Source organism: Salminus brasiliensis, chromosome 2 (assembly GCF_030463535.1).
Source record: "Salminus brasiliensis chromosome 2, fSalBra1.hap2, whole genome shotgun sequence".
Classification (NCBI taxonomy): Eukaryota; Metazoa; Chordata; class Actinopteri; order Characiformes; family Bryconidae; genus Salminus; species Salminus brasiliensis.
The window spans coordinates 35,420,306-35,447,029 of record NC_132879.1 but is presented as its reverse complement, the minus strand read 5'-3'; the positions used below and the strand labels follow the sequence as shown (position 1 = coordinate 35,447,029).

General features: G+C 40.1%; 1 protein-coding gene across 1 annotated transcript in view; it reads right to left on the bottom strand.

Moving 5' to 3' along the window:
* The window catches only part of apaf1 (apoptotic peptidase activating factor 1), a 60,207-nt gene that overhangs the window by 19,573 nt on the left and 13,910 nt on the right, over positions 1 to 26,724 (bottom strand). Inside the window, exons 11-25 of the mRNA XM_072672496.1 lie at positions 26,364 to 26,548; positions 25,765 to 25,891; positions 24,898 to 25,023; positions 24,525 to 24,665; positions 22,770 to 22,895; positions 22,521 to 22,682; positions 21,080 to 21,208; positions 20,627 to 20,752; positions 19,746 to 19,865; positions 17,576 to 17,701; positions 13,788 to 13,913; positions 13,024 to 13,155; positions 11,953 to 12,078; positions 10,009 to 10,134; positions 7,223 to 7,369 (exon numbers count right to left, since the gene is read on the bottom strand). Of these exons, the coding sequence (XP_072528597.1) occupies positions 7,223 to 7,369; positions 10,009 to 10,134; positions 11,953 to 12,078; positions 13,024 to 13,155; positions 13,788 to 13,913; positions 17,576 to 17,701; positions 19,746 to 19,865; positions 20,627 to 20,752; positions 21,080 to 21,208; positions 22,521 to 22,682; positions 22,770 to 22,895; positions 24,525 to 24,665; positions 24,898 to 25,023; positions 25,765 to 25,891; positions 26,364 to 26,548 (2,025 nt within the window). The remainder of the gene's footprint in view (positions 1 to 7,222; positions 7,370 to 10,008; positions 10,135 to 11,952; positions 12,079 to 13,023; positions 13,156 to 13,787; positions 13,914 to 17,575; positions 17,702 to 19,745; positions 19,866 to 20,626; positions 20,753 to 21,079; positions 21,209 to 22,520; positions 22,683 to 22,769; positions 22,896 to 24,524; positions 24,666 to 24,897; positions 25,024 to 25,764; positions 25,892 to 26,363; positions 26,549 to 26,724) is intronic.

Genomic DNA, 26,724 nt, shown 5'->3' with positions numbered 1-26,724 from the left:
GAGATGAGAAGAAGAGTGGAAAGGAGAAGCCAAGAGAAGAGAAGAGAAGAGAAGAGAAGAGAAAGAAGATATGATACAGGAAGAGTGAAGATAAAAGAAAAGCTGAAGAGATGAGAAAGAAGAGTGGAGAAGAGGAAAAGCTGAAGAGAAGAGAAGAGAAGAGTGAAGGAAAGCTGAAGAGATGAGAAAGAAGAGTGGAGAAGAGGAAAAGCTGAAGAGATGTGAAAGAAGAGTGGAGAAGAGGAAAAGCTGAAGAGATGTGAAAGAAGAGTGGAGAAGAGGAAAAGCTGCGAGAAGAGCTGAGAAAGAAGAGATGATACAGGAAGAGTGAAGAGAGAAGAAAAGCTGAAGAGATGAGAAAGAAGAGTGGAGAAGAGGAAAAGCTGAAGAGACGAGAAGAAGAGTGCAGAAGAGCAGAGAAAGAAGAGATGATACAGGAAGAGTGAAGAGAGAAGAAACGCTGAATAGATGAGAGGAAAGGAGACAAAATCAGTGAAGACAAGGTAATAAGAGTAGGGAGAAGAGCAAAAAGAGAATGGAAGAGACAAGGCAAGACGACCAGGAAAGAAAGGTAAGCAGAAGAGAAAGAAGAATGAGGGAGGAGTGGTGCGGAGAAGAGAGAAGACAAATGAAGAAGAGAACAGAAAAGAGAAGACATGACAAGACAAGAAGTGTGGGTAAGAGAGGAAAGTGAATAAAAGAGTGGATAAAAGTAGAGACGAGAAGAGACAAGAACAAAAGAGAAAAGAGCGGAGAAAATAGAAGATAGTAAAAGACAACAACAGAGAAGAGAAAAAAGGGAAAGAGTACAACAAAAACAGGACAGAGAAGACAGAAGAAGAGAAGACAGAAGCAGTGTAAACAAGAGATGAGAAGAGAATAGAGGAAAGGAGAAGATAAGTGAGGAGATGAGGGATAAGGAGAGATGTTTTCTCCATTATTTATCTTTTAAAATCCCATAAAATGCACAGCTGCCCAGTCATTTCTGGTGAGAAATCATTAATAATAGGAATCACTAATAATCATGAATGAGAAGAAAAATGTCTAACATGTAAAATGGTTTTTGACTGAATACCAGCATTACCTACATAAAACACAGACATGACAGTGATTATTACTGAATTCAAAATAATACAAAACAAAAAAGCTATTACCATCAGAACAGGTTTAGAAAAGGGCAGGAGGCTTTCCACCAAACTAAAGATGTAGTTCTCACAAACACTTCAGTCCAATGCTACTCGTCTTCAGGCCTCTGGCAGATTCTATAACTGTCATGGAAACAGCTGAACTGTCAGTGAATGGAGCTAGAAAATGTTTTTTAATGTCCACAAGACAAGCTTGTATGTTGTTGCCCTTATCGATCCCACTTTGGTCTTATGAATTACAACAAATTATCTTATCATTTATAAAACATCAATAGTTACATCATTCAACTACAATTCCCTTTTAAACTGTAGAGAAAATGATATTATCTTTAGGAAAAAGCAACCACAGAACATATAGTATACAGTATAATGTAAAGGTGATCACGAAATCTCTTGAAGAGTCTCAGAGTCAGAACATGCTGGTATGCAATCCAACAAGGCTGTAAATGGACTTGTTTCTGATACAGCTCTTATGAAAGCCCATGGTGCAATTTTGAGCATGCAGTTTCTTTGCAGCTTGTGTCTAAGTGTAGGGTCAATGGCAGCCCAACATGAACTATAGTACTGTGCTACAGCGTCCTAAAGCATCTAAGACAAGGACAAGGCAAGTATGTATCCTATTCTCTTCTACTATTGGGCGGTCGTATTTTGTATGTACTATTTACCGTTACCATTCAATCCATAGTTAATCTAATCAGTCTTTCATTAACCCATTAAAAAGTCCAGTGTTATTACACGCTTCTATTACCAAAGAATATCCCCACAGTGGCTAAATGGAACAGCAAGATTGTGTGTTCTTGTAACCTACAGTGGCAATTGTATGTGTACAGACACTCCACACACATAGACATAAATGTCACGGCAATGTCAGACTTCCACTGATTTCTTTAAATGGTTCTTTTATCTGGGGCAGAATGAACGAACAACATACATCCTTAACAGAGAAGAAACAGGAATTTGGTGCACAATGTAGGTTCTTTTGAACACAGGGTCAAAATGACCCCTTCATGGCAAATTGCACCTTGACCAGAGACCAGACTCTGACTTTGGTAGTCTTTACCACGCTTGTGGTAGAATTCTGGTTGCTTATTTGGCCACTCTTCTTGGCAGAATGGATAGAGGTGAATTAAACTTTGTCTGGGCTTTTTTCTTCTTTGTATGTTGTCTACTAATTCATCCCCAGAAAAATAAAAACAGTATACAGAAATCACTGAAAGCCCAACACTGGCATTCATGGCCAAGGTGAGTTTATTTAAACCTTTGTTCCCAGCTGTACATACCTTTACTGACACTGTCTGATGTACAAGAAGTCCATGGTTATTTTTAGCAAACAATAAACCCAAATGCATTGTAGGTGCCATATTGAATTTAAGGTTAATTAATTTAATAACTGCCAAATATGATGAACCAATTACACAGATTGCAATGTTTATATTATTATTACATTATTATAGTATTATTACAAACTTCTATTACTAAAGAATAGCTCCGCCAGTTTGTGCAGAAGTCCCTGTAGTAATACGCCTTGGCGTGTAACAAGGGGTTATGTGCTTCAAGCCTGATTGAAATGATAGAGTTGTTCAGTGCTTTGATGGATTCAATTATGCAATATTTCCGCTGTAACTGCCAGTCTAACGTGTGTGCTTTGAAACAGGTCACTGACTAGCAATAGTAGGCAGATATCAAAGAGAAGAGCGTAGTAGTACAAGCAGAAATCAAACCACTATGCTCACTCACACTCATGCACACACGCATATGATTTCAGAACCTGCCTTGTTGAATAAGATCAGGCATTTCAGACACGACTGCATTCCTTCCTGCAGTGGCACAAGCTATAAAGACAAAGCGAGCCGAGCAGAATATTCCTGCAACTCTGGAAGCACTTCACAAGCCACTATTTTTAAATATCCCAACAATGAGCTAAGAGGAAATGTCTTAAAAATGGCTGAAAAGGTGCAATATCAGGGAAAACAGATGACAAACAAGTTCCAATACAGGATACATTTACCAATCAATGCCCTCAACAGTCCTCCTCTGAGTAATATACATACATCCATGACTGAATATCAGTACTTGAGTCTCAAAGTGACATCTGCAAAATATTGCTCGACGTTTACCACATGATGTGTGCTTGCTAGAGCAGTGCTGATTCAGTAATACAACAATCAGATGAAAATAATGAATGGGGGAGGGGGAATGGGGGGTGTCATTTTTACATACGGACACCGTTGTACCCAGATTTTCAATTCGTCTAACGTAAACTACACAGACTGGCTTCAGTTAATAAAAATGACACCGCGTTTGCACGAGTCGGGCGGTCTAATGGTGAGTGATAGCTAGAAAAATCACGCTAGCTGCTGCGTTGATTAATCTATCATCTCCTATAACATGGAGCAGTGTCCTGAAGGAGACGAGCGCCTGATCAATCACCACTCATCATCGTCCTTCACACTCATTCATCACATCAAACACTGGACTGGTTGCAGCTGGTCCGTTACAGTGATTTAAGGCCAGTTCAGCTGTTGCTCTTATAATGACTATGGTTATGTTGAGAACTGGCTGCGAGGGAGGGGGCCAGTGTTGGGCTGGTGTTAAAAAGAAGCTGGAAGGGGGATGAAACACTTTGAGCGTTTTGTAAAGTTAAGACTGGAAAATAATTCATGCTAATTATTTTTATTGTTTTTGTTTAATATACTATGTGGGTTTTAATGCAATGACCTAAATATACATAAAATAATATTTACATACATAATCATATATAAACATCATAAATAATATAAATCATTGTTTTCCTTTTACTCAGATGCTTATGGTCTTTTAAGCCCCACATTCCATTTTTAACCTAATATTGAAATAAGATAAGAAAAGGCTCAACCGCCTGGAATTTACATCAGTTAAAGACCTAAAGAAAAGGAAAACATGCAATGTGGTAAGGCTGATAGTATGGGCCAAAATGACTACTGCAAGGCACTCAAGTCGTCATTAAGGCTAGGTATCAAACACTAATACTGTAATGGAACCCATTGAATTAACTTAGTACTAATGAGAATCAAAAGATGCGGTGTCATTCATTAATGATCATCAACACCTCAGAGGTCTTAGTATCTGTCAAGCAGTGATTTACACACTTGCACCAAAATCTAGACTGATGATTGGCTGCATGAATATGTTTATATATATTTTCTTGTATTTGTATCTGTCTTTATCCCTTAAAATAAAACTGGCTGTTTCTATTTCTGTGCCTTTAAGACAGATGTGTAACTGACCTCTGATCTGACTGGCTGTCGTGTATTGCACCTCATTCAAAAAGCAGCCCAGGTTGCAACTTAACTTCAGCGTGTTTTTGGGACACATGTAAATGCACTGATGATTAAAACAATGCATGAAAACTCTGTGATAAATATGTGATCTTTAATGTCAGCGCACAACTCCATGGGTAGTCTGCAATTTCCTGCAGCCAGTAATTATACCCACTTCCAGCACCCCACACCCATTTGAGGTCTACACCACATCAGTTTACTGTATAGGAATAGGCCTCAAAGTTAAGGTTTTATATTAGCATTCAAAACACCACCCAGACCCAGTCGTCCCATCACTCGTCTACCATTCATACTTGTTGTTTCAATCTTTCCAATCATACAGCAGAAATTATGGCAGATATGCCGTGAAACCAGCAAACCTCATGAACACAAGATACATTTTCAGGAATGCAAACGTCTGTATTTGGGAGGAAAGAGGCACCTTTGCAATTCCAGCTGTGCCAGCTGTGCCACTCACACACTTGTTCAACTAAATCACCCCCACGTCAATCATTTTCTATCTGCAAGTACAGCTAATACCAGCCAATCATAAGCATTGCATTGATTGAGGGTGAAATAGCTAGCTGAGCTAAGAGGCTGCTAAAACTGTGTGGAGAAAATTAGAGACAGATTTAAAGGCAAAAAAACCCCAAAACTCATCATGTCTTGCCTGGAATTATTTTTGTGTTCAGAAAGAACGAGACAAAAAGAAGGGGTGTGCAGGGCTTTCCTCACTCTGACTGTAACAAAAACAAATAAGTCAAATTCTTTTCAGACTCAGTTCCAGCCAAAGCCAGGTCCAACACATATCTGTACCTTGAGGTTTTATTCCAATATTTCACTTTAATCAAATACTCTATTGTTTGGTTTGATTAAAATTATTAATACATTTTTATTTAATACATATTATTTTTACCAATATAGATTTGGAACCATGCTTAATCTTTGCTGTTGGTCATCTGACAAATTACAATATCAAGCCTTTAGTTATGCCTTTAGTCCATATGACATTTAGTATCACTGTGGCATTTTTATCACAATCATAATAAAACATTTCTATCCATATCGTTAGGGGTGGGCGATATAGTAAAAAATTTTCTATCATGATATTTAAAGACATTTTTTTTACAAAAACAGTATTTATCATAATACATGTGATAGTCGTAGCATCAGATTCTCAAAAACTACTACTCAAATACTTTCCTACATTTACCTGTACAGTGATTTTGATCTAATATCTGCTGAACTCCATTCAATTAAACCAGGCTAATTTCACCTATTTGTAATGACACGTGCAGCTGATCAGTACACTTTGAGCACTGACCATATCCTTAATATGTTTACAAAAGAATATGGAAAGAATTTGGATAGAAAAATCTTACTAGGTATTTCATGATAACTAAAATAAAGAGCAACCAAATTGGGCACCAGCCATGCTGGAGGATGTGTGTAAGTACGGAGACCAACAATACCTACATTTTTGGGAAATTCAATAAATTACTGTCTTTTTGGGAGAAAATATATGATATTCTGGAGTACTCAATTCCCAAACAATGCAAAGTGATGTATCTTGGGGATATAAATACATGTCTTAGACAGTGATAGATATTTAACAAAGATCTTGTTTATAGCAAGTAAAAAAAAGCTATAATGTGAAAACGGTGTAACCCCTACCACTGAACAGTGGGTAGAAATTGTTAGACAAATCTATATACCTTAAAACATGACCTACCAGTATAGGACACCACAAAAATAATTAGAGTTGAATACAAGAATCCTGTAACTATCTTTTGATCATATGAACCCTTGTTGATATTTTATACTTATTTTATTATATATCATTTTACTACATTAATTCTCAGTACTATTGTTACTGGTATTATTATTAGTCTTATTATTGTTCCTCTTTTCCTTCATAATAGTTTTATGATTGTTAGTTTCTTTCTGTATGTACTTACTGCGTGAAAATAAATAATAATAATAATAATAAAAACACAAACAGTGTTTACCATAGAAAGTGTATGGCTTTTTAATTTAGTCCAGAAATAAATAACTATTTAACTAGTTAACTTTTTACTGAAAGCGCTTATATCCTGGAACACGTCATTTCACATTTTTTAAATATAAAAAAAGTTTGGCTCCCTTGGCCTGAAGGTTCCAGAAGTGGCCTTCGTTCCCTCTCAAACCATCAGAACACAACTACAGTGCCCTAAAGCAAGGCACCTAATCTCCAACTGCTCACAGGTGCTGCAGTTAGCACTTTCCACCATCCTGGGCCCATGTGTTCACTGTCCTCCTAGTGTGTGTGTGTGTGTGTGTGTGTGTGTGTGTGTGTGTGTGTGTGTGTGTGTTAAATGTGTTTACTGCACAAATGGGAACAAGGCAAAGCCCTTCTTTATCACCTAAAATTAAATCAAATATTTTCAAGTGTATGTGATAGAGAGATTATAATGGGGATAAAGGGCTTTGATATCTAGCAAACTGGACCTCAGAAGTTTTGACACCCTGCGTGTGGTGGTTGGTGTGGCGCAACAGATAACACCACCACCTGCCATTGAGTTACAACACCATGTGGGAGACCAGGGTTCGATTCCCGGTCTGGGTGACTATGCTGCGCTACACCAATAAGAGTCCTTGGGCAAGACTCCTAACACTACATTGGCCCACCTCTGTAATATGAGTAACCTTGTAAGTCGCTCTGGATAAGAGCGTCTGCTAAATGCCATAAATGTAAATGTAAATGTAAATGTCTATGTTTGTGTGTGTGATTGTGCATACCTTGATGTATCCTCCAGTGGACACAAGGACTTTGTTATCAGGGGAGAAGTGCAGGTCAGTCACCCAGCCACCATGGAAAGAGTCCATAGAGTCCTTACGCTCACGAGAGCAGATTTTTAGCAGATGTCCATTCAGCATGTTCCACAGCTGTAAATATGACCAAAACCATACAAGTACCAGATTTATCATCATTATTATCATCAGGAAACATTTCTTGATGTTGAATAATATAATGCACGACTCACTGCAGACCTGCTGAATGCACATACCAGCAGAGGAAGGACGTGTTCTACTCTTTCTGTTCTAAATGCTCAAAGCACTCCAGCATGATGTGCTGCTAAATCTAACTATACATTTGACTGGATTTCACAATAAGGCACACCGAAAGCACAATGCAATCATGTTTCCATGGTAACCAAACGTGGGAGCACCTCCTCTTCCTTGTCCTTGCCAAAGCAGTAAAAGAGTGTATAAATAATGGCGAGTTTGAGCAAAGTGGCACCGGAGGGCTCGAATTACACACATCAGAGTGTGGTGTGTTACTGCTGCGGGCCACTCTTTCTCTCTGAGCAGCATGTTTAATGGATAAGGCACAGCTTCTGTGGTTTACACAACTGAACACCACGGCTGGTCCCGCACAGCCAGAGACAGACAGCGAGTGAAAGAGAGAGACTGACAGACAGCGAGAGAGAGGCCGACAGTTAGGCAGATGAGACAAGTTTGTTACAGAGGCAAGGGAAGGGCAGCAGAGGGGAGGAGAAGAAGACAAGTGGTGGTTGAATGAACTGAGGGTGAAATCGTCATTCTGGCTTTTTGGAACCTATGTTCTGACTTGGTGGTGTGTCGTTAAGCAGCGGGGAGACTGGACCCCCGCTGCCATTCTGTCCTAATTAGAACACTAGCTGGTGCGTTTTTGACAGCTCACAGGCACGGACGGCACAGAGCACAGCTGGGATTCGAACCCCATAAACTCTCAGGTTTAAAGTCATCGTTGAGCGAAAGAATCTAATTATTACATATTTTCCTATTTATCACAAATGTAGTCAACCTTTAAGTTTCCTTCTTCAGCAATGGAGCTAATAAGGAATGGAGGTTTATGCAAACATATTTTACGCAGCTAAAACAAGAGTAGCAGCCATTCTGAAGCATGAATACTGTCTATGTATTTTTATAGCTAACAGAAACACTGCCAGAAAAACATAAGTAAGTCTACTGGAGATTACCCAACAACTCGACATGGTTTGAGGCAAGTGTGTGATGATATAGACATGGCTTTGCACAATGCTAACTGATTGTTGAAAATGTTTTACATAAGCTTCTGCTGCTTGTAAGCTATATTAGCCTCATTGCTCTGGTGCTAAATCCTAAATGCAAATGCCAAACAAGTAATTATACAATTATAAATAATTATAAATATATCATTATAAATGTATTTTAAATATAATAAAATTAAAAAAAAATAAATAAATAAAAAATAACAACCATAGTATGCAATATTAAGTTAAGTGAATTTTGGGTCTATATGTGTACCGTTAGGATGGGCATTCAGCGTGAATAGCCTGACTTTCTAATCAGACTATAGTTCTTGACCCTTCATTGCCTGGTGCAACCTTGGTTATAACCTGGTGCCATCAATATGCCACAATGTAAAAGCAAGGGAGAAACCATTTCTGAGTTTGTTTATGGACTCGTATAATACATAACAACTCAAACCTACTATCTCATTTGGACTCGTTTCTCCATTCCTAGTGTATAAGAGTGTTTATAGAGGTTGTGTATGGACTAAGATCTATAATATCCAGTAAAAAAAGGAATGTTTACTTTGGCTTTTTTACAGACTAATATATCCTATTCTAGTGTATATACATGTTTCCTGAGGTTGTTCACAGGCTAATATATTCTATACAACTGTATAAGAGTATTTAGGGAGGTCATTTATGGACTAATACCTATCAGTGTATAAGAGGTTGCTGAGGTTGTTAAATTACTATACTAGTGTATAGAGATTACTTATGGACTAATATCCTCCAGTGTCCAAGAGTGCTTGTGATTGTTTAGGGACTAATATCTCCTATTCTAATTCTTAAGAGTGTTTGCTGGTTATTTATGATTATTTGGGTTGCTTATGGGCTACCATCTCCTATACTAGTGTATAGGAGCGTTTATGGAGGTTGTTTATGAACTAATAACTCCTATTCCAGGGCACAAGACTGTTTATTGATGTAGCTAATATCCTCTATAATAGTGTATTATAGTGTTTATTTGGGCATTTACAGATGAATGTCTCATTTATTAGTGTATAAGAGTGCTTACTAATGTTATATATTCTATATATCCTATTCTAGTGTATATGAGTGTTTAGAGGTTGTTTGTGGACTAATACCTCTTGAGGTTGTTTACAGACTTATTATATACTATTTTAGGGTACAAGAGTGTTTAGTGAGGTTTTGTATGGACCAATATCTCCTATTCTAAAAGTGTATAAGAATGGTTATTGAGGTTGTTAATGAACAATTTCCTTTTATAGTGTAGAGGAACATTTATTGAGGTTGTTCCTCGACTATTACATACTCAGGCAAGCATACCACACTATATAAGAAGAGTGCTCAGTCAAGACCTTTGTCAGTCTACGAGTGATACGAGTGTATGAGTGTACGAGTGTCTGCCAAATGCTATAAATGTAAAAGTGCTAATTAGATTTTTGACCAATCAGCGGCTTCACAGTAGTGCAGGTCCTATAAACATTCCTTACTGTCCTGTTGTCCCATTGATTCCACACCACTCACCCTGATCTCTCCGTTGTCATCGCCAGTAGCAAGTCGCTTGCCATCCCAGGAGAAACGGCAGCTGCGGACGCAAGCTTTGTGACCTTTCAAGAGGAACACCATCTCCCACGAGGCACAGCTCCACACCTGAGGGCACAGAGGTCATTTATAGGATGAACACGTTTTTTTCTGTGATCAGCAGTGAACGGAGCCGTGTTAAACCCTGGAACAGTACAGGGAAACAAGCCATTGAAGGACTAGCAAAACAAACCATGATTTGTAGATAATATTTTCACTTGTAATCAAACCAGAACTCTCAGGGTTCACACTGGTCTGTGTCTGTTTCACTGCCGACTGGCAGACAGTGATGAACACAGCATCTCATTAGAAAGCTCATCAGCACACAGAAAACTGGAGAACAAAACACTGCTTCAACTCATTAGCCCCTCATTCTTCCACACATTCAGACTAGCAGACTTTAATATGACCTCAGAGACAACAGAGAGAAAGATTGTATGTGTGCACGTCTTTGTGTGTGTCCAGGGTAAAGGCCTACAGCGCTAATTAAGCAATGTTGGACTGCAGCTGCACGGTTAATGAGCACACCAGCAGCGATGGCATGAACATATCCAAAACAGCCCTGTGCTGCATTTCACACACACACTTACACACACACACACACGCTACACTGTCTCTCTGTTTCTCTATCTCTCACGCACACACACAGACAGTAGAAGCAAAGCACTGCTGTTGTAGCAGGAACAGGTGTGTGTACAGCCTGAGCCCTGAGGCCAGCCATACTGTGAGGGAACTGAGCTGTGTCCCAGTGGGAACCCACCTCAGCTTCCTCTGCTAAAGCAGGCTTTCTCTCTTAACACCTTCCTTCTACTGGAAGATGCTGTGCTTTTACACTCAGCTGACATAACTTCTTAAAGTTTAGCTCCTGAGGTTCTGGTGTGGTTCAAGGTCAGAATAAAGGGCAGACAGAAACTATTTGTTTCAGCTGAGGTTCAGCTGGGATGGAAAGGGGTCCATTTTGTGTGGGGCTTGACTGATACCAACTTATGGGGGTTCTGATAACTGATGTAACAACTGTAGTTATATTATATTAATTATGCGTGTTATTCATATGCTTAAAGGTTTGGATGTTTTTCATGTAAATCTAAATCATTAATGTGGCCTGTGAAAAAGTCTTACCTTACAGAGTCAGGACTTTGTAATCCCCACCCAAACACCACCACTTTGGCAGAAATCACAGCTTGCAAATGCTTTCTGTAGCAGCTCAGATCTAGGAGTGACCCAGACTCACTCCTATGCTGTACAATTGCCTGAAATGCAGTTCCTTTTTTTCCCCTAATTCTAATTTTTCCAGAGTTCTAATTTAACAAAATTCATCCAGTTTCTGTAGCGTACATTTATGTTTTCTGATCAGGTTGGAGGTAAGGTTTCGTTCTTATGACTCTTCCTTGAAGTTTATGTTTGTGTAAGCAACGCTGCACAGTGGAACGGTGCATCACTCTCTTGAGCTAAACGGTCATGCAGGTTCTTGGCAGTCATAAGCAGGTTTTTGTGAATGTGTGCAGGTGACATTTTAGGACACTGTTCATAGTCCTGGAGCCACTGACACAAGCATTGGTAAGTATTTGTTGTATGAAGAAAACAGCCAAAACCACTGTGACAGACACTGGATGGTTTGTTCCAATGCGTCTGAACTTCAGGTGAATGACTAGTTCTAGTATGAGAACATTCAAATTCTCATTACCATCAAGGAGCATTCAAGACCTGTGTTCTGATCTTGTGATGTGTCTACCTTGAGGGATCTCATTCATGTGACCAATTACATTACAGTCATTACAGTGTCATTACAGTGTCATTACAGTGAAAAGATGCCCACATTTTATCTTCCTGGTCTTTGACTCTTAATTCATGTGTAAAAAGCTCTGTTAAAGAGTCTTTCTCTCTCACCTTTGCCGTATTGTCTGCTGAAGCGGTGGAAAAGAGGCGTTCATCAGGAGAAATGTCACCAGACAGGACAGTACCTTTATGGCACTCAAGATCCTGCAGCTTCTTTCCACAGTTTAGGTCCCACACCTGACAAAGAGACACACAAAGATTATACTGCGCTGTGAAGAAGTGTTTGCCCCATCTGCACATTTTTTATAGTGGTTTTCGAGATATACAGTATATAGTCACAGTCCGGCAGGGAAACTGCCTCAAAAGCTTGATACTTCTTTTTTCATCTTTGGTATGCAAGGAATCAATTATGCCATCTCAGGTATTAAAAGGCATTTGCGCCCCCAGATAATGCTCCCAAATTAAAGAGTTCATTAGAATCAGCGATCCGTAACCATTGTGGGTGCTTCCTTGTTAATGATAAGCCTTGATTTGGGACTGCCCTGTCCAATCAAACTCTAACTTTGAGACTTTAAATGAGAATGACCTTGATAGCACAAATGTTTTCCAGTCAGGCATGTCATGCCATAGATAAGTTTCCTGAAGACCTCAGAAAAGGTTGTGAATGTTTATCAATCTGATAAAGGTTAGAAAGCCATTTCTGAGGTCTAGGCCCCCACCACAATTAGAGCTATGCTTTCCAAATGGAGAAAGTATAAAATCGTCCAGGAAGTGACAAATAACACAAGAGCAATATCTGAAAGTACTAGAGGCTCTCAGCTTAGGTCACTGTTGATGACTATCAACTATCAGAACACTGGGCAAATTGGGCTCCATGGCAGAAAGACGAATGCTGTCCAGGAAGAGCAGAAATGTTTTTGGCTACATGGGCCTTGCAATGGCAAAAACTCTGCTTTCCAGATGAGAACCTCATTCCAGCTGTGAAGCATGGTGGTGGTAGTGTGATGGTCTGAGGAGGCACTGCATCAGGACTAAGATGCCTTGCTTGAAAGAAGCATAAATTCTGATTTGTATCAATTCACTCTAATGCAACAAGACAATGATCCACAAATGATCCACCTCAAAATGCTTATAGAAAAGAAAACAAAAAAAAAACAATGATTGCAGTGGTTCGGTAGTTACCTTAACTGTGCCATCAAATGACCAGGATAAAAGAGCAGGTGAGGAAGAAGACGAGCCAAGAAGATGAAACTTCCTGACTGGCTCTTTATGGCCGGCTAGTATCAAACACTCTCCTGTCCTCCATCTCCACACCTGCGGGGGGAGGGGGAGAAAGCCTTTAAAAAATGTCAGTTACATCCCACTGGAGTGATGCGGTGTTATAGAAGTTACCCTTTTATATGCTGCTTTCAAATGACGTTTTTATAAAGGTAAAATAATGACGTGCATGTAAGCTGGAGAATATCTTACATCAGCATATAAAAGGCAACGTCTGTCCTGAGACAAGCACTACTGTGTACAGCAGTTTTATTGGATAACTGCTCCTTACTAGGGATTTAAAGGAATTTTCCCATATGGAGTTGACTAGTCAGGGTCAGAGGTTTGTGTCTTTGGTTTGGCACTGGAGCTGTGAGGCTAATGTAGCTAACAACCACTAAAAATGTCTGCATTGTGTTTTGTCTGTATTATTGTCCATTTTTATTGACAACATTATACCATACAGTGTCTGAAATTTAATTTAATTGTGGTAAGTGGGGGGGGGGAGAGCTTTTATTGCCGGTACCTATATTTTTGCTCAAAGATTCCTTTGAAAAACCATTTAAGGCAGTAAAGTGCAGACATGGTTAGCAACTAATATTATAGTGCACCCAATGTTAAATAAGCATGTACAGTATGACCCAACCATCATGTAATGGGTAACTGTGTGAATGCAGTAGAGCAATTACCCTGACTGTAGTATCTTCTGAAGACGTGATGAGTGTTTGTCCATCGTCAGTGAAGAGACAGTGGTGGACAGTTTTTGTGTGTCCAAGGAGTGTAGCTAAAGTATGGCCAGAAGGAACTTCGAGCACCTGCATAGACAGGATGGAGAGCTAGTGAGGGGAAGACTAACAGAACAATAGACATGGCTGCAATCAAATAAAGACAGTTCTTTTTTTTTTTTTTTTTAAACAGACCCTGCGACTTAGCCACAGAAAACTTGTTAAATGGCACAGAGGTCCCTGAACAAGAAGCAAGAAATAAACAAATAAATAAATAAATAATTAACTACCCATGATAAGGCAAAGCTCTCTGAAGAACCCTCAAAACTGAACACGAAAAAAGCATCAGTCGCTTAGGAGGGAAAAAGAGTCAAGAGAAGACAACTGATGGGAGGGAGAGTGAGGGGGAGAAAGAGAGAGAGCGAAAGAGAGAGAGAAAGAAAGAGCAGAGAAAAGCTGAATAGAAGGCATGGTGTGAAAGGCTGACAATGATAAGGCACATCAAACACAGCCTAACTCCGTGTGAGATTAATCAGGTCTGTCTGACAGATCAGGACTGACAGCCCTGTGAGCATCTGCCATCCAGCCAAAATCTCCCAGAGAACCATGAGAGAAGAATGAAGAAAAAAAAAATCCTAAAACCCTAAAAACCCTTACCACTCAAAGAACTTCCATCAGGCTCCATTCTTTTATCACAAAACAACAGCTAACTAAGCCAATTCTGACAATCAATGCAAATGATATGATCAATATTCAAAAGAAGAGCTGCCTTCAATGTAGTCTTTTACCATTTTTAGAACATCGGAGGGGTGGGTTGGTACTTTTGGATCCAGCTCTCTCTCAGACTTATGAAGCTTATTCTGTGTAGTGTCAGTTGAGTCTCATTTCAGGCTTTTGGAATGTTCCTCCTTACTAGCTCAGTTTAACGTTAGCTCCTACACCAGCAGTGCTAGAGATGAACCAGATGAATCAGCGCTGGTGGCGCAGATACCAATCAAGGACCAGGCTGGATGCTACAATTAACCTTTCCAGACAAACTCAGAAAGGGCTTTTGTGATGTTCAGTGCATTGTTTCTTAAGATGAAATTCACTTCACTTTTTGCATTTAAACATTTACAAAGTTGGCAAGGGGCCGTGAATTCCTGTGCAGAACCGCACTGTAAAAAAAGAATAAATAAATAAATAAATCATATGGCGCGACATTCAGTACTGGCTTCAATGGATCTCTGCAGCTGAGAGTGAGGTCTGTGGCGCATCCACAGTGGCACATCCACAGTGGCTCTGTAACACTAGCCGGAATCAAACCCTTCTGGCATCAATGGCCCATGGGGCACTGTTATGCCGCTAAGAGTCACTCAATGTGTAAAGTACACCTTCACTATGGCAGTTCTAGCCGTCCAACAAAGTTAGCGGTTCACAAGATGTTACCACCTTTGGCCCAAAAAGGCCAGAGGGGAAGGACAACTCCGGTGAGAAGTTCAGAGCAATGGAGACGCCAAAGTGGAGCAGTTAACCTCTATAATAAACACCTCCACCACCACGAGGGATTCAATATGTTCAATATGGCACAATATGGTACACTCTTAACTGACTATAACTATGTCTGCATTTGAATTTGGTTCTCAATCATACGCAGGAATCATGTGTGGGGAGGCAGCGGAGATTCAAGAGTGTTTCTATCGTTGACCAAAAACGTCCAATGTATGTTCGCGACTTTGAAGGCTGGAGTCCTCACAGTTTTGTTCTCTCTGCTTAGAAACACCTACTAAATTGGTAATAAACACACATACACACATTCAAACAGACACCAACACATCCTACTGTACCTGCACTGTGCCTAGCTCTAACCCTAGCGCCAGCACTGTCGTCTGCTGTATGTTCAGCAGCTGCAGAGCTTTCCAACCAATCGTCCTCAGCACCTGCCTAGCACTTAGGCCTATTCTTCCGGCCTGTGATGGAGTATAAACACACGTAAATAGCCTCGCACTTCATTCCGCAACGAACACAATGCAAGGCCAATAAAATGAAGCCATGCAAGGCCATAAATAGGACGACTCTTCCTAAGTATTGCTGAAAAGCCTTGTAGTTAGCCTCCCTCTGTTGGAGTTAGAAGGTACTGCATCGCCAAGCACTAACCCGATGCGGTTCATTTTCTTACTCACTGTGATGAGGATTTTGCCACTGCCAACCAAAATAAGTCAAAACTTATAAAACACTACTTTGTAATTTTACACACATTTAACATACATGTTTGAACATTTACTATGTCTACATATTTGTCCTCAAAAATGCAGCCAAAACAGCCAGCAAAAGACAGCATATCCCACCAGTCTGAAACTCAGCTAGCAGACAATTATGGTCAATACACTGGCCCAGTTAAGACACTTTTGGGTCAGTTACAAGTCAGGCTGCGGAAACTGTATTATGGATCAAAATTGGCCAAGCTGTAGCAGGTACATTTATGGTTTCTGAGGGTTTCTTAATTCTGCACACATGCAACTTGCTATGTGAAACGTTCCTAGAGAATTCTGGGTTTCAGCCAAAACTGGCCCAACTGTGGCCAGCTGTGGCTGTGTTCCAACACCCAGACGAAGTCCTGTAGTCATTCTATGACTGAATGACTCATTTGCTATCTGGCAAACCAGGGGAGAGCACTGTATGGGGGATGTTATTTGAATCTACGGATATCTAAATGACTACAGGAAATTGATGCTCTGCATCAATGAAACTGTGTGTATTCATAATATATAATAGTACATTTCCGCTTTGTAATTTGCTCTTTGTAAATTTGACAACATGGAAATTTTACATATGTAACAGCGTGAAATATTCTGAATGATGGCTGAATGATATTACTGTGAAGGATGGCTCTAATGTCACCACCACAACATTTGTTCTGAGCTCCACAGCTGCACCTGAAAGTCAACATATGTTCAACGCTGACACAACATCAGCTTTTATCCCAACTCGCTCCATCACTGCCTGTCTCCACTGTGTCTCCACTCTCCATTTGCCTGGAAAGAAGAGAGCGTGTTGTGGTAGGAAAGGGCTGAAGCTGAGGCAGAGATGGAGAGGCGTAATTAAAATGAAGGAAAGCTGCTGTTGGCCGAGGCTAAAGGGCCTTTAATAAATGTGAAGAGGAGGTGCAGCTCCAGCAGGGACGAACTTCGTCCATCTGGCAGCAGCGGCTACTGCTGGCTTTTCCCTCGACTCGTCACAGGGGTCAGAGAACGTGAGAGAGTGAGAGAGAGAAGGAGAGAGTGCAAGGAAGAGCACGACAGAGAGTGCATGCCAGAGAGTGCAAGAGACAGAAGAAAAAGAGAGAGATAGAGAGAGAGACAGACAAAGTGTGAAGGAGAACAAGACAGAGAGCATGAGAAAGAGACTGAGAAAGTAAGCTTGTGTGTGTGTGTATGTGTGTGTGTGTGTGTGTGTGTGTGGAGAGGCGAGGTGCCAAAGAGAGACAGAAAGAGTGTGGTAGAGAGATATGGGGTAAGTACAGAAGGTCAACAGCCGCGTCAGATCTCATTACAGAAAACGAAAAGTGACATCCTCAAGCAAGGTGAGAGGTATTTTTACACACACACACACACACACACACACACACACACACACACACACACACACACACACACACACACACACACACAGAAAGAGAGGCATATGGAGGCTCTAAGGCAGGCAAAAATAAAGATGCCTCCCTCTGAGGAAGCACAGCGCATATGGTAGTCCGGAAACAAGGCACGTGTTACCTGCACCGTGCCGTCCTCCATCCCCAACGCCACAGCAGGAGTCTGTCTGCAAATACATGTGCTGCGAATCCTCGACTTCTGCTCCCCAGACTCAAACACTAGAGTCCCTGCTGGTCCAGAACGCACCTTACACACAAAGAGCAAACACAGTCAGATACTGGAAGGACAGCACTGGGGGAAAAAAAAAAATCACATTCCACCGCAAGCATTTCAAACATGTCAGGAAGTATTATGGATTCACTAAATATGATTCACTGTGGCATAGTTGCATAATGACTGTTCAGTACATGGCACACAGTGTGACACACCATGAACCTCAAACACTGTTCTCTCTTCATCAAAAAGAAAATCCCAAACAGAGCTGTAAAACAGACCAGTTCCAAAAGCCCAAAACTGCTACGTAACAGTCCTGACTCATTATATTTATGCCTCCACAGTTAACATAAAACCAGCCCACTGTCGAAAGCTTTTCAAAACCTAAAGCTGTCATGTGCCAGTGTTTGGTAAAGAGTAACTCACGGAGGGGTATCTGCACTCGGCTAAATAGCTGACCAGCATTTACCATCTCTTCTTTCCAAAATTCGCTCGCTACAAAACAAACAGGACTACCTCATACTAAATCTAACCACACATCAGGCGAGGAACTCAAAAGTACTGCAGCGTGTGAGGAAACCAAATCTGGAGAAGAGAGCAGTTGCTAGGCAGAGGCCAGGCTAAAAGCTAACCCTAGCCGAGCAGCTGCAATCTCTTTAGATAGCTAACCATACATTCTGCTGAGAGGACAGCAACATCGTCAAAGTACAAGTACAATTTTCTTACAGTTATAGTGCTTAACCCAAGGCAACCCAAAAGAAATAGCAGTTTTTATTCAAGGTTGTAAATGGGCTTGTAAACCCACATCTGGACATTTTTCACCCCAACCAATGTCAATCTGGCATGATAATTATGTTGCCGACTTGCTGTAGAATATATGGACATGAACTCAATACATTTTAGCTGACCTTGATATTTCTCACTGTGTTTACTAGACGTTTATTTACAAAACATCACCCATATTTCAGCCAATCCAATGCATGAATAATAGTGCCTCTACACACACAGAGTGGACTTAGACAGGGAAATGTTTTTTTTTTTTTTTTTTGCTTTCTTAAAAAAAAATTGGAAGAAAAAAAAACTTTCAACAAACAAATAAATACACCTCATTTACACTTCTATACAGGGTGTAATTGCATTATTATGCTATTATGTCATTTTTATATCAGTGACATAAAATGGTCTTAAAAATGACAATACTGCTGTTTATTGCAATTATTTTTGGGTCAATATATATAATAGTTAATGTGACAGGCCTACATCATATACTTATTATTTATACATTAAATTCTTTACAATTCATTCACTATATATACCACATTTGGGTATATTACTTTATTTTATTTTATTTTATTGAAGGTTAAGGCAGCATCATATCTAGAACATAATAAAACTAATTACAAAATTAATTGTAATTAAAATCTTATATCTAAATAATGACACATATTTGCCAACTAATAATTGTATAGCACTGATCTTTCTTGTGCATAAAGCTAACTCTCAACAACTATTTGTACTCGAAAATAAAAATTAATACAAATTATTAAAAGAATCTTAACATGTATCTTTGATGCAACCAGGCGATAGAAAGCAATAATAATCTTTCCTAAAAAGCCGCCTGGATGAAAATGAACTTACAAGCAGTGACGTCCTCTTCAGTTATGAGCTATCAAGTCTGAAGCAGTGTGTATTGTTTGTCTGGTTAACATAAAATGTTACAGGTTGATGGGATTAGCATGCATGCCTCTCGAGTGGGCTCAGGCAGGTTTCAAATGGTTAGAGGGTCAACATCTAGTTTCTTCTTCTTGTCAGATGTTACTAGCTAGGTAACATTAGCTACAGAATGTCTTATCCAGCCACAATTACAGACGCAGATGAGCGTTTTACTGATTCTACCAGCTAAGGTGATTAAATACTGGCTGCATGCAGGGACACAGGGAGTGTTTTAATGAACTATTTTAAAGGTTTGTCATTTGAAGGTATTATTTAGTTAAATATCTGCCTACCTGTGTAGGCAGCGAGCAACATGGGATATCAGTAGATACTGAGAAACATTTGTCTCATACAGGATATGTACCTGTAACCTGTTCTTGCTGTCAGCTGCCACAACCGTGATGTCATTTCGATTGAAGTGAACGTCAAAGTCCCTCTTCAGAGCTACAGCTGAGGATGTGTGCACACGCTCAGTTTCCCACAGCTACGACAAAACACACACATGTTAAAGGATGGACTGGACATGGTTTTACATGGTAAGTAATATCAAATGTGTATGAGTGGTTCAGAACATGTAGCTTACCATTTTAAAACAATTACTAAAAAATTCTAAATCCTGCTAAGACCCTGCTGATGAACTATACACATCTCAATGGCTGAAAATTAAAAGATTCAATGAACTGAAAAGGTACCATTGAAAACTACCTTGAAAATGATTACTAATTACTATACTGAGCACACAGAGAGAGGACATACCATCAGTTTTCCAAAATTTCAACATAAATCATTCAAAAATAATACAAAATCAGTGTGGTGTCAAACGCTCAGTCATTCTAATGAATACAGTTCCATTGCTCGTTTTACTGTTTATCTGCTAAAGGGCCTAGGCAAGCTGTGTGTGTGTGTGCGCATTTGCACATCTGTGTAAGCAAAGGCTACCACGTAAAGTCGCTAGAGGGGGTGTCCACATTTGGGCATTTGGAGTGTATCAAACCCAGAGGAAGTGTTCATTGTATATATTAGATAGTAAATAAAATGGTCATTTTATTATGCACTGTTGACACAGGCCCCTGGCTCCCATTACCATTGTAAGTAGTCAGTAAACCTTTCCACAATAAACCATTTCACACCAAAGCACTTTTATATTGGTAATGATTCAACAAATTTGAATTGTGCAGATATCAAAAAGAAGGGCTGGGGCTGGTATTCAACATAAATAGTAAAGAGTAGGAGTTCAATGCTTACTCGGATGGTCTGGTCATCAGAACAGGAAAGGAGGAGAGAGCCACTGGGAGAGAACTGCACACAGGGAACCCAGCTTAAGTGACCACTGCATTCAGCCATCTTCTTATTAGCCTCAAAGTCCCACAGCTAAAAAGCAACACACACACACAGAATCTTTCGATAGGCTCAGAATTCTACAGATCTACATTATACAGTACAGAGTTTTGCTCAACCCTATGCCTGACACTCTGTACTGCAGTGTGAGCATACAGGAGCTGCAGTATATATATATATATATATATATATATATATATATATATATATATATATATATATATAAATAGAGAGAGAGAGAGTACATGAGAAGGGTGGACTGTTAACTCCTGCACAGACTTATCAAATCATCCCTCAATTTCAAGTGGAATTGATCCCAGCTGTGGAGAGGAAATGTATGAAGGCTGCAAGTTGTCTTACCTCTACAGTGTAGTGGGACAGCGCTAGGGCTAGCAGCTGGCTGTTCGGACAAGCCTGACAGTATTGCACTGTACTCAAGCGACTGGTTCGGATCTCCAGCAACATGTCCTGTGTTGCTACGTCAAACATCTAGTACACACGCACACAAAATGAGGGCAAATGAGAATGTCGTTTCCTGAACAGTTAACGGTTTATATAGCAGAATGACACTGTAATGACACCAATGCTGAACCCTGAGGACCTTCTAGGCCTTCGCAGAAGAAGACCTGGTCATTTCTGGAAATTCAAATATACATGTCTGATTTTCTTGTTTTCAAATCTATTATGCTTGTATTTCAACTCTGAAAGTATTACAGTACTATTTTTACTTGTCTGTTAACTCTTTCCTCTGTGAAATCGAGGTAGATACAGCTAAGCGACCTCTCCCAACAGTTAGGGAGCTCAACTGAAGGCATAATTACATAACATAATAACATAATTAGGTAGTGACAGGAAATCAACCAACCATGTTTTGATTTCCATGGGTGGGACCAATTTTTATTGATTGATTTATTTTTAAAAATACATTTATTAATGAATTCTCCCCCTATCGCATGCAATGCTCCCAACAATAGTGAGGGTGAAGAACAACACACCGCCTCATAGGACCACTCTTAGGTCACCTTAGCCTTTCTATCAGTTCTAGATAGCTAAGTGATTGTGAATATGAGTCGTATTCTAAACAAAGAGGTTAGGTCAATTGTTAGAAAAGGCAAACAGCCCTGAAAGAGTCACTATAACACAGACATGTTAAATTAATGTCAATTTGACTTTTATAAGCTTCAAATAAAATACGGTATGTATTGTTAATACAGAGGTTAATGTTAAAGTACATTTTGCTAAGTTCTAACATATTAAAATCACATCAGAATCTGCAAACTAGCATTATTTTCTGCATAGCTCTAATATTCATGGTTTATGACGGATTATACTGCAGTTATACTTCACTAGTACCTTTCAATGGGATTGTCTGACTGGCATTCTATGAGTGCCAATACCTCCTGAGTACAGTACTCAGACTGTAATGTATCAATGACCATCAGCCCTTAAACAGAATCAGTTTAAAATTGTAAAAGTTTAAAATTACAGTGCACTAGTCTGCTCAGAAGAACTCTAAGCACTAAAACACCACATGATAATAGGCAACCGATATGAGGGAACATCAAGGACCTAAAAACTCCAATAGCAAACAACAAAGCTCTACACAGAGACAGCACACTGTTTTCAACATACATCGTGCTTCTATTTTTTAAGCTTCACATTGTGCCCATGTCCCACTTACAAACATCAGGATTATAACTGTGGTATGACTTCCTTTTCTTTCAGAGCACATACGCCCCATAAGAAGTAGCAGTCTCTACCTGTCGATCATTTGTTGGCATTTGTATAAACAAACACTTACAAAAACAGTATTCTTCGCTGCACAGAAGATCCGAGAGCCATCTGCTGACCATGTGCTGCACTTCACAATAACGCTTGTATCATCATCATCGTCATCATTCTCTGGAAAAAGAGTTTTGATGTCGAATGACTTGCACTCGTTTGCAGTCTGCACTTCGAAAAGCTGAAGATACACATAGAGCCAGCATTAAAACATGAAATCGAAAGGACGAAGAGCAACAGAAAGCTAGGTGTCCAAAAAAAGACACACCTTCATAGTCCCATCACTGGATGAGGTGGCAATGTAGGTGTCATCTGGAGAGAAGCAGCAGTGGTTGACAGGTTCCTGGTGTCCAAACATGGTGTTCTGAGAGGTCTTCTTGTTCAGGTTCCAGAGCTGCAGGTGAAGAGATACAGGAATTCTAGAGCCAAGGGTGGTTGCATTATGAAAGGCGAGGTATTTTGTGGAAAGAATTATACAATGCAAAGTTATTGGCTGAAAAGTGTTTTACCTATGTAGCCATCTCTGAAATTACTTCTCTTTACCATACCTGTTTCGGTCTGAAGAAATTATCAATACTAAAAACATTCACCAATGAGTCAAAATATGCCTATTATGCTGTTTGTCTTCTTTGTGCCACCAAAACAGCTCACTCTCTGAAGATGCCCTGCAGTCTCTGGCACCAAGACAAGTTGCCCACATAAAAGAAAACTGGCCTCTTTGGACCATCTTCCATTGCTCCAAGCTCTAGTTCTGACGATTCGGTCTAGATGGGATAGTCTTCTTTGAGCTAATGCATCGATGGGCCTGGCAACCCCAGTCCTGGCACTGTTGATAGGTACTCACTACTGCTCAAAGAGAGCACCCTAGAAGCCTTACCATGTTTAGACATGCTCAAATCTAGTCATCTAGTACCTCAACTATGAGAACCGACTATATATACCAGACCATAACATGTGCCATTGTTACAAGGATAATCAAATAATCTGAACCAGTCTGAACCAGAATCTGATTTTTGGCTCATGCATGCAAAATCACAGCCATAATGCTATCCCTTAAAATATACATTACCATGTGTAAGACAGAATGTTCTATGTTTGAAAACTGGTTTTCATCTGGCATCTGCCTTTGCACATATCAAATGATTTTTGCACACTTCTTGACAAATGGAACAGTAATGAAGGAAAGGAAGAAAAATGACACATAGGGCCAAGCATTTTCCTTCACCTCTATTCTAATCACCAGTACCTGGATATTCCCTCAGTCAGGGCTTCTTTGGGTCAACTATCAACTACACTTTAATGTTCATGTGAGCAGAAGCATACACACTATGTATGCCTGTATATCCCCCACCATACTACACCTTCAGTCATACACTACCCTACAATACACCACCCTACCTTAGCCCTTCTTATCCACAACCACAACTGACTAAATCCTCTAAAAACTTCTGACAATTCTTTCCTGGCTGCCCTCAGCATGTATCCTCTGAATCCAAACCATAACTAGCAGTGATGGTGATGGGCTTTGCTACACAACCCCTACTACTCATCTTTACTGGTCTAATATATGCCTGCCAACCACCCAAGCTCCGTCACCTCAGCCACAAAATCTGCATATTTCAACCTTTGCCTTTCATAAGCCCGTCAGTTAGAAGCAGTTTATACTACCTTGTACACAGAGATTGCCTGTGACAGGAAACAGCTATGGCAGGTTCTATCCTAGCTCTTCTGAGGCAGGCACTGACTGTCTCTTTCTTGGACTGTAGATTTCTTCAGATATCACAGATGCAGGAGTTTGTTTTGTTTGGCCTTGACCCCAAGTCAGTTACTACTATTTCTGACAAGCACTGAGCCATAATGTGCACAGTCCCCAGCACCACGCAGAGGTCTACACAAATAGACCCGTTTCTCTGGCATGCAAGGTGGATGATTTAACAAGAACCATGGACTGAATACTGGCCTATAACCCTTTCAAGAGCACCAGTCCTGCTGTAGGGTTTTTGGGTGCAATGCAGTTTCTCACCTTGGCGTTCATGAATTTATCATTGGAGCAGGTCGCCAGCAAGACGTGTCGGTTTGTGTTGGTAAACTGGCAGTGGTTGATCTGCTCCTCATGTTCATCCATGAACACTCGCAACAGAGTGCCCTTCTCTACATTCCACACCTGCATGACACACACAGGCACATACATTAGTGTAAGTGTAAAACTAGTGTAAGTGTAAGTGTAAACTACTATGTGTTGCAATACATAGTCTAGAAGCACTGAAGGAAGAAAAGAAATGTTTCACAAAAAGAAACAGATGGGTTACAGAGACAGATGGAGCATGAAAAAAAGGACATGAACAGACATAGAAGGGTAGAAAAAGACAGACGAAGAGCCTTGGGGTTAGACTGACCTTAACCTTCCTGTCACTGGAGCAGGTTGCAATGTGACGGTCATCAGGGGAGAAGGCACAACACAGAACCTCATCATCATGAGCCTGGATCTCCTGGAGCTTCTCTCCAGAGGTACTCTTAAACACCTAAGGCAGAGAGAGAGCAAGGAGGAAGTGAGATAACTCGAGGTGGGATAAGAGAGATGACATGAGGAAAGACAAGACCAGACAAGATGGGAAGAAAACCGACACAAAACAAAAAGAGAGAAGAGGAGAAGAGACAAGAATAAAAGAGAGAAAAGAAAAGTGTAGAGAGGAGAAGAGAGAAAACAACACAAGAAAAGAAAAGACAATTGTAAAGGGAAGAGAAGAGCCAAGAATAGTAGAGAAGAGAATAGAAGAGAAGAGAAGAAAAGAAGATATAAGGAAAAAAAAAGAGAAGAGAAATGGAGAGAGAAAAGAAGAAAAGAGAAGAGCCAAAAAAAAGAAGAGCCACAAGAAGGATAATAAAGAAGAGAAAGAAGAGAAGAGAAAAGAATATGAGAGAAGAGAAGAGATAAAGAGAAAAGGAGATGAGAGAAGAAAAGGACAATAAAGAAGAGAAGAAGATGAGAGAAGAGACGAGAAGAGATAAGATAAGAGAATGGAAGCAGAATAGCAGAGAAGATAACAGAAGACAGGAGCACATAAAAGAAAACAACATAAGAAGAAAAGAGACAATAACAGTAGGGAAGAGTCGAGAAGAAACAGGATAGGAAACGACAAGAGAAGATGACGAGACGTGACGAAGCAACACAAGATTTGGGAAAAGTAGAGAAGAGTAGAAGAGTAATCTCAGGATGACAGTATGATAAGTGTAGATATCATAAAACACAAGCAAATCATCACCCGCAGTGTTTTGCTGGCCCCACAGGAGGCGATCTTGCTCCCGTCTCTGGAAAAGCAGGCGTAGTAGACGGAGTTCTGATGAGGGTGCAGCACCAGCCTTGACAGACTCTCCAGATTGCTCCTGTTCCTGAGACCACAAAATACAGTGTTTACAGAACGCATGCAGACATTCATAAGGTTGGCAATTCTATTCAGTTCTATAAGCGTATAACGTATGTCCATACCCAGGCTTATTCATTACAATTCCACAGGAATCAGGGTCTGTTCTATAATTCTGAAGATTCGATTTCATAATTTCTTTAGAAAATAATTCAAGCTATTAAATTTGACCACAGTTTTATTCCATTTCATTATTACATGATCAATTATCTATTAAAATGCATTGAATAAATAATGGTGAATGGAATAACTATTAACACATCAGTAGAAAATAAATCAGTAACAAGATCTATACAGTTACACCGTATATGTAAAGTATCCCCAAATTGTAACAAATGCCTCCAAGAGCTATTCCAGCTCTGCGGACACATATACACAATGATATCTAGTGCTATCTCTATCTCAAACAGAACATGCCAGAAAGAGCACAGATGACATACACCCAGTCCAGGTAGAGCTGCCCTTTGCTAGCCCTCTCTTTCGCCTTCTGCAATGCCTGTCTGTACACCTCTGAGAAGTGGGGCTGAGACAGAGCCAGCTGAACCACATCAGGGAATGGCCTCTGTTCCAGCTGATGACCATTTAGTGACAGAAACTCCTGAAACTGCAGCCTCACCTCGCTGTTCTGGAGAGAGGAGTGGACAGAGAAGAGAGTTAAAGTCAAGAACAGGATTAAAAAAGTCAAGAGTAAGTTTAAAAACTCAAGACCAACTAAAACTCACTTCTGATGCATCAGAACTGCAGAACTTCTGAAAAACTACAAGAACTTTAGGACGGGCTGTTTAGCTAATTTATTCTGTA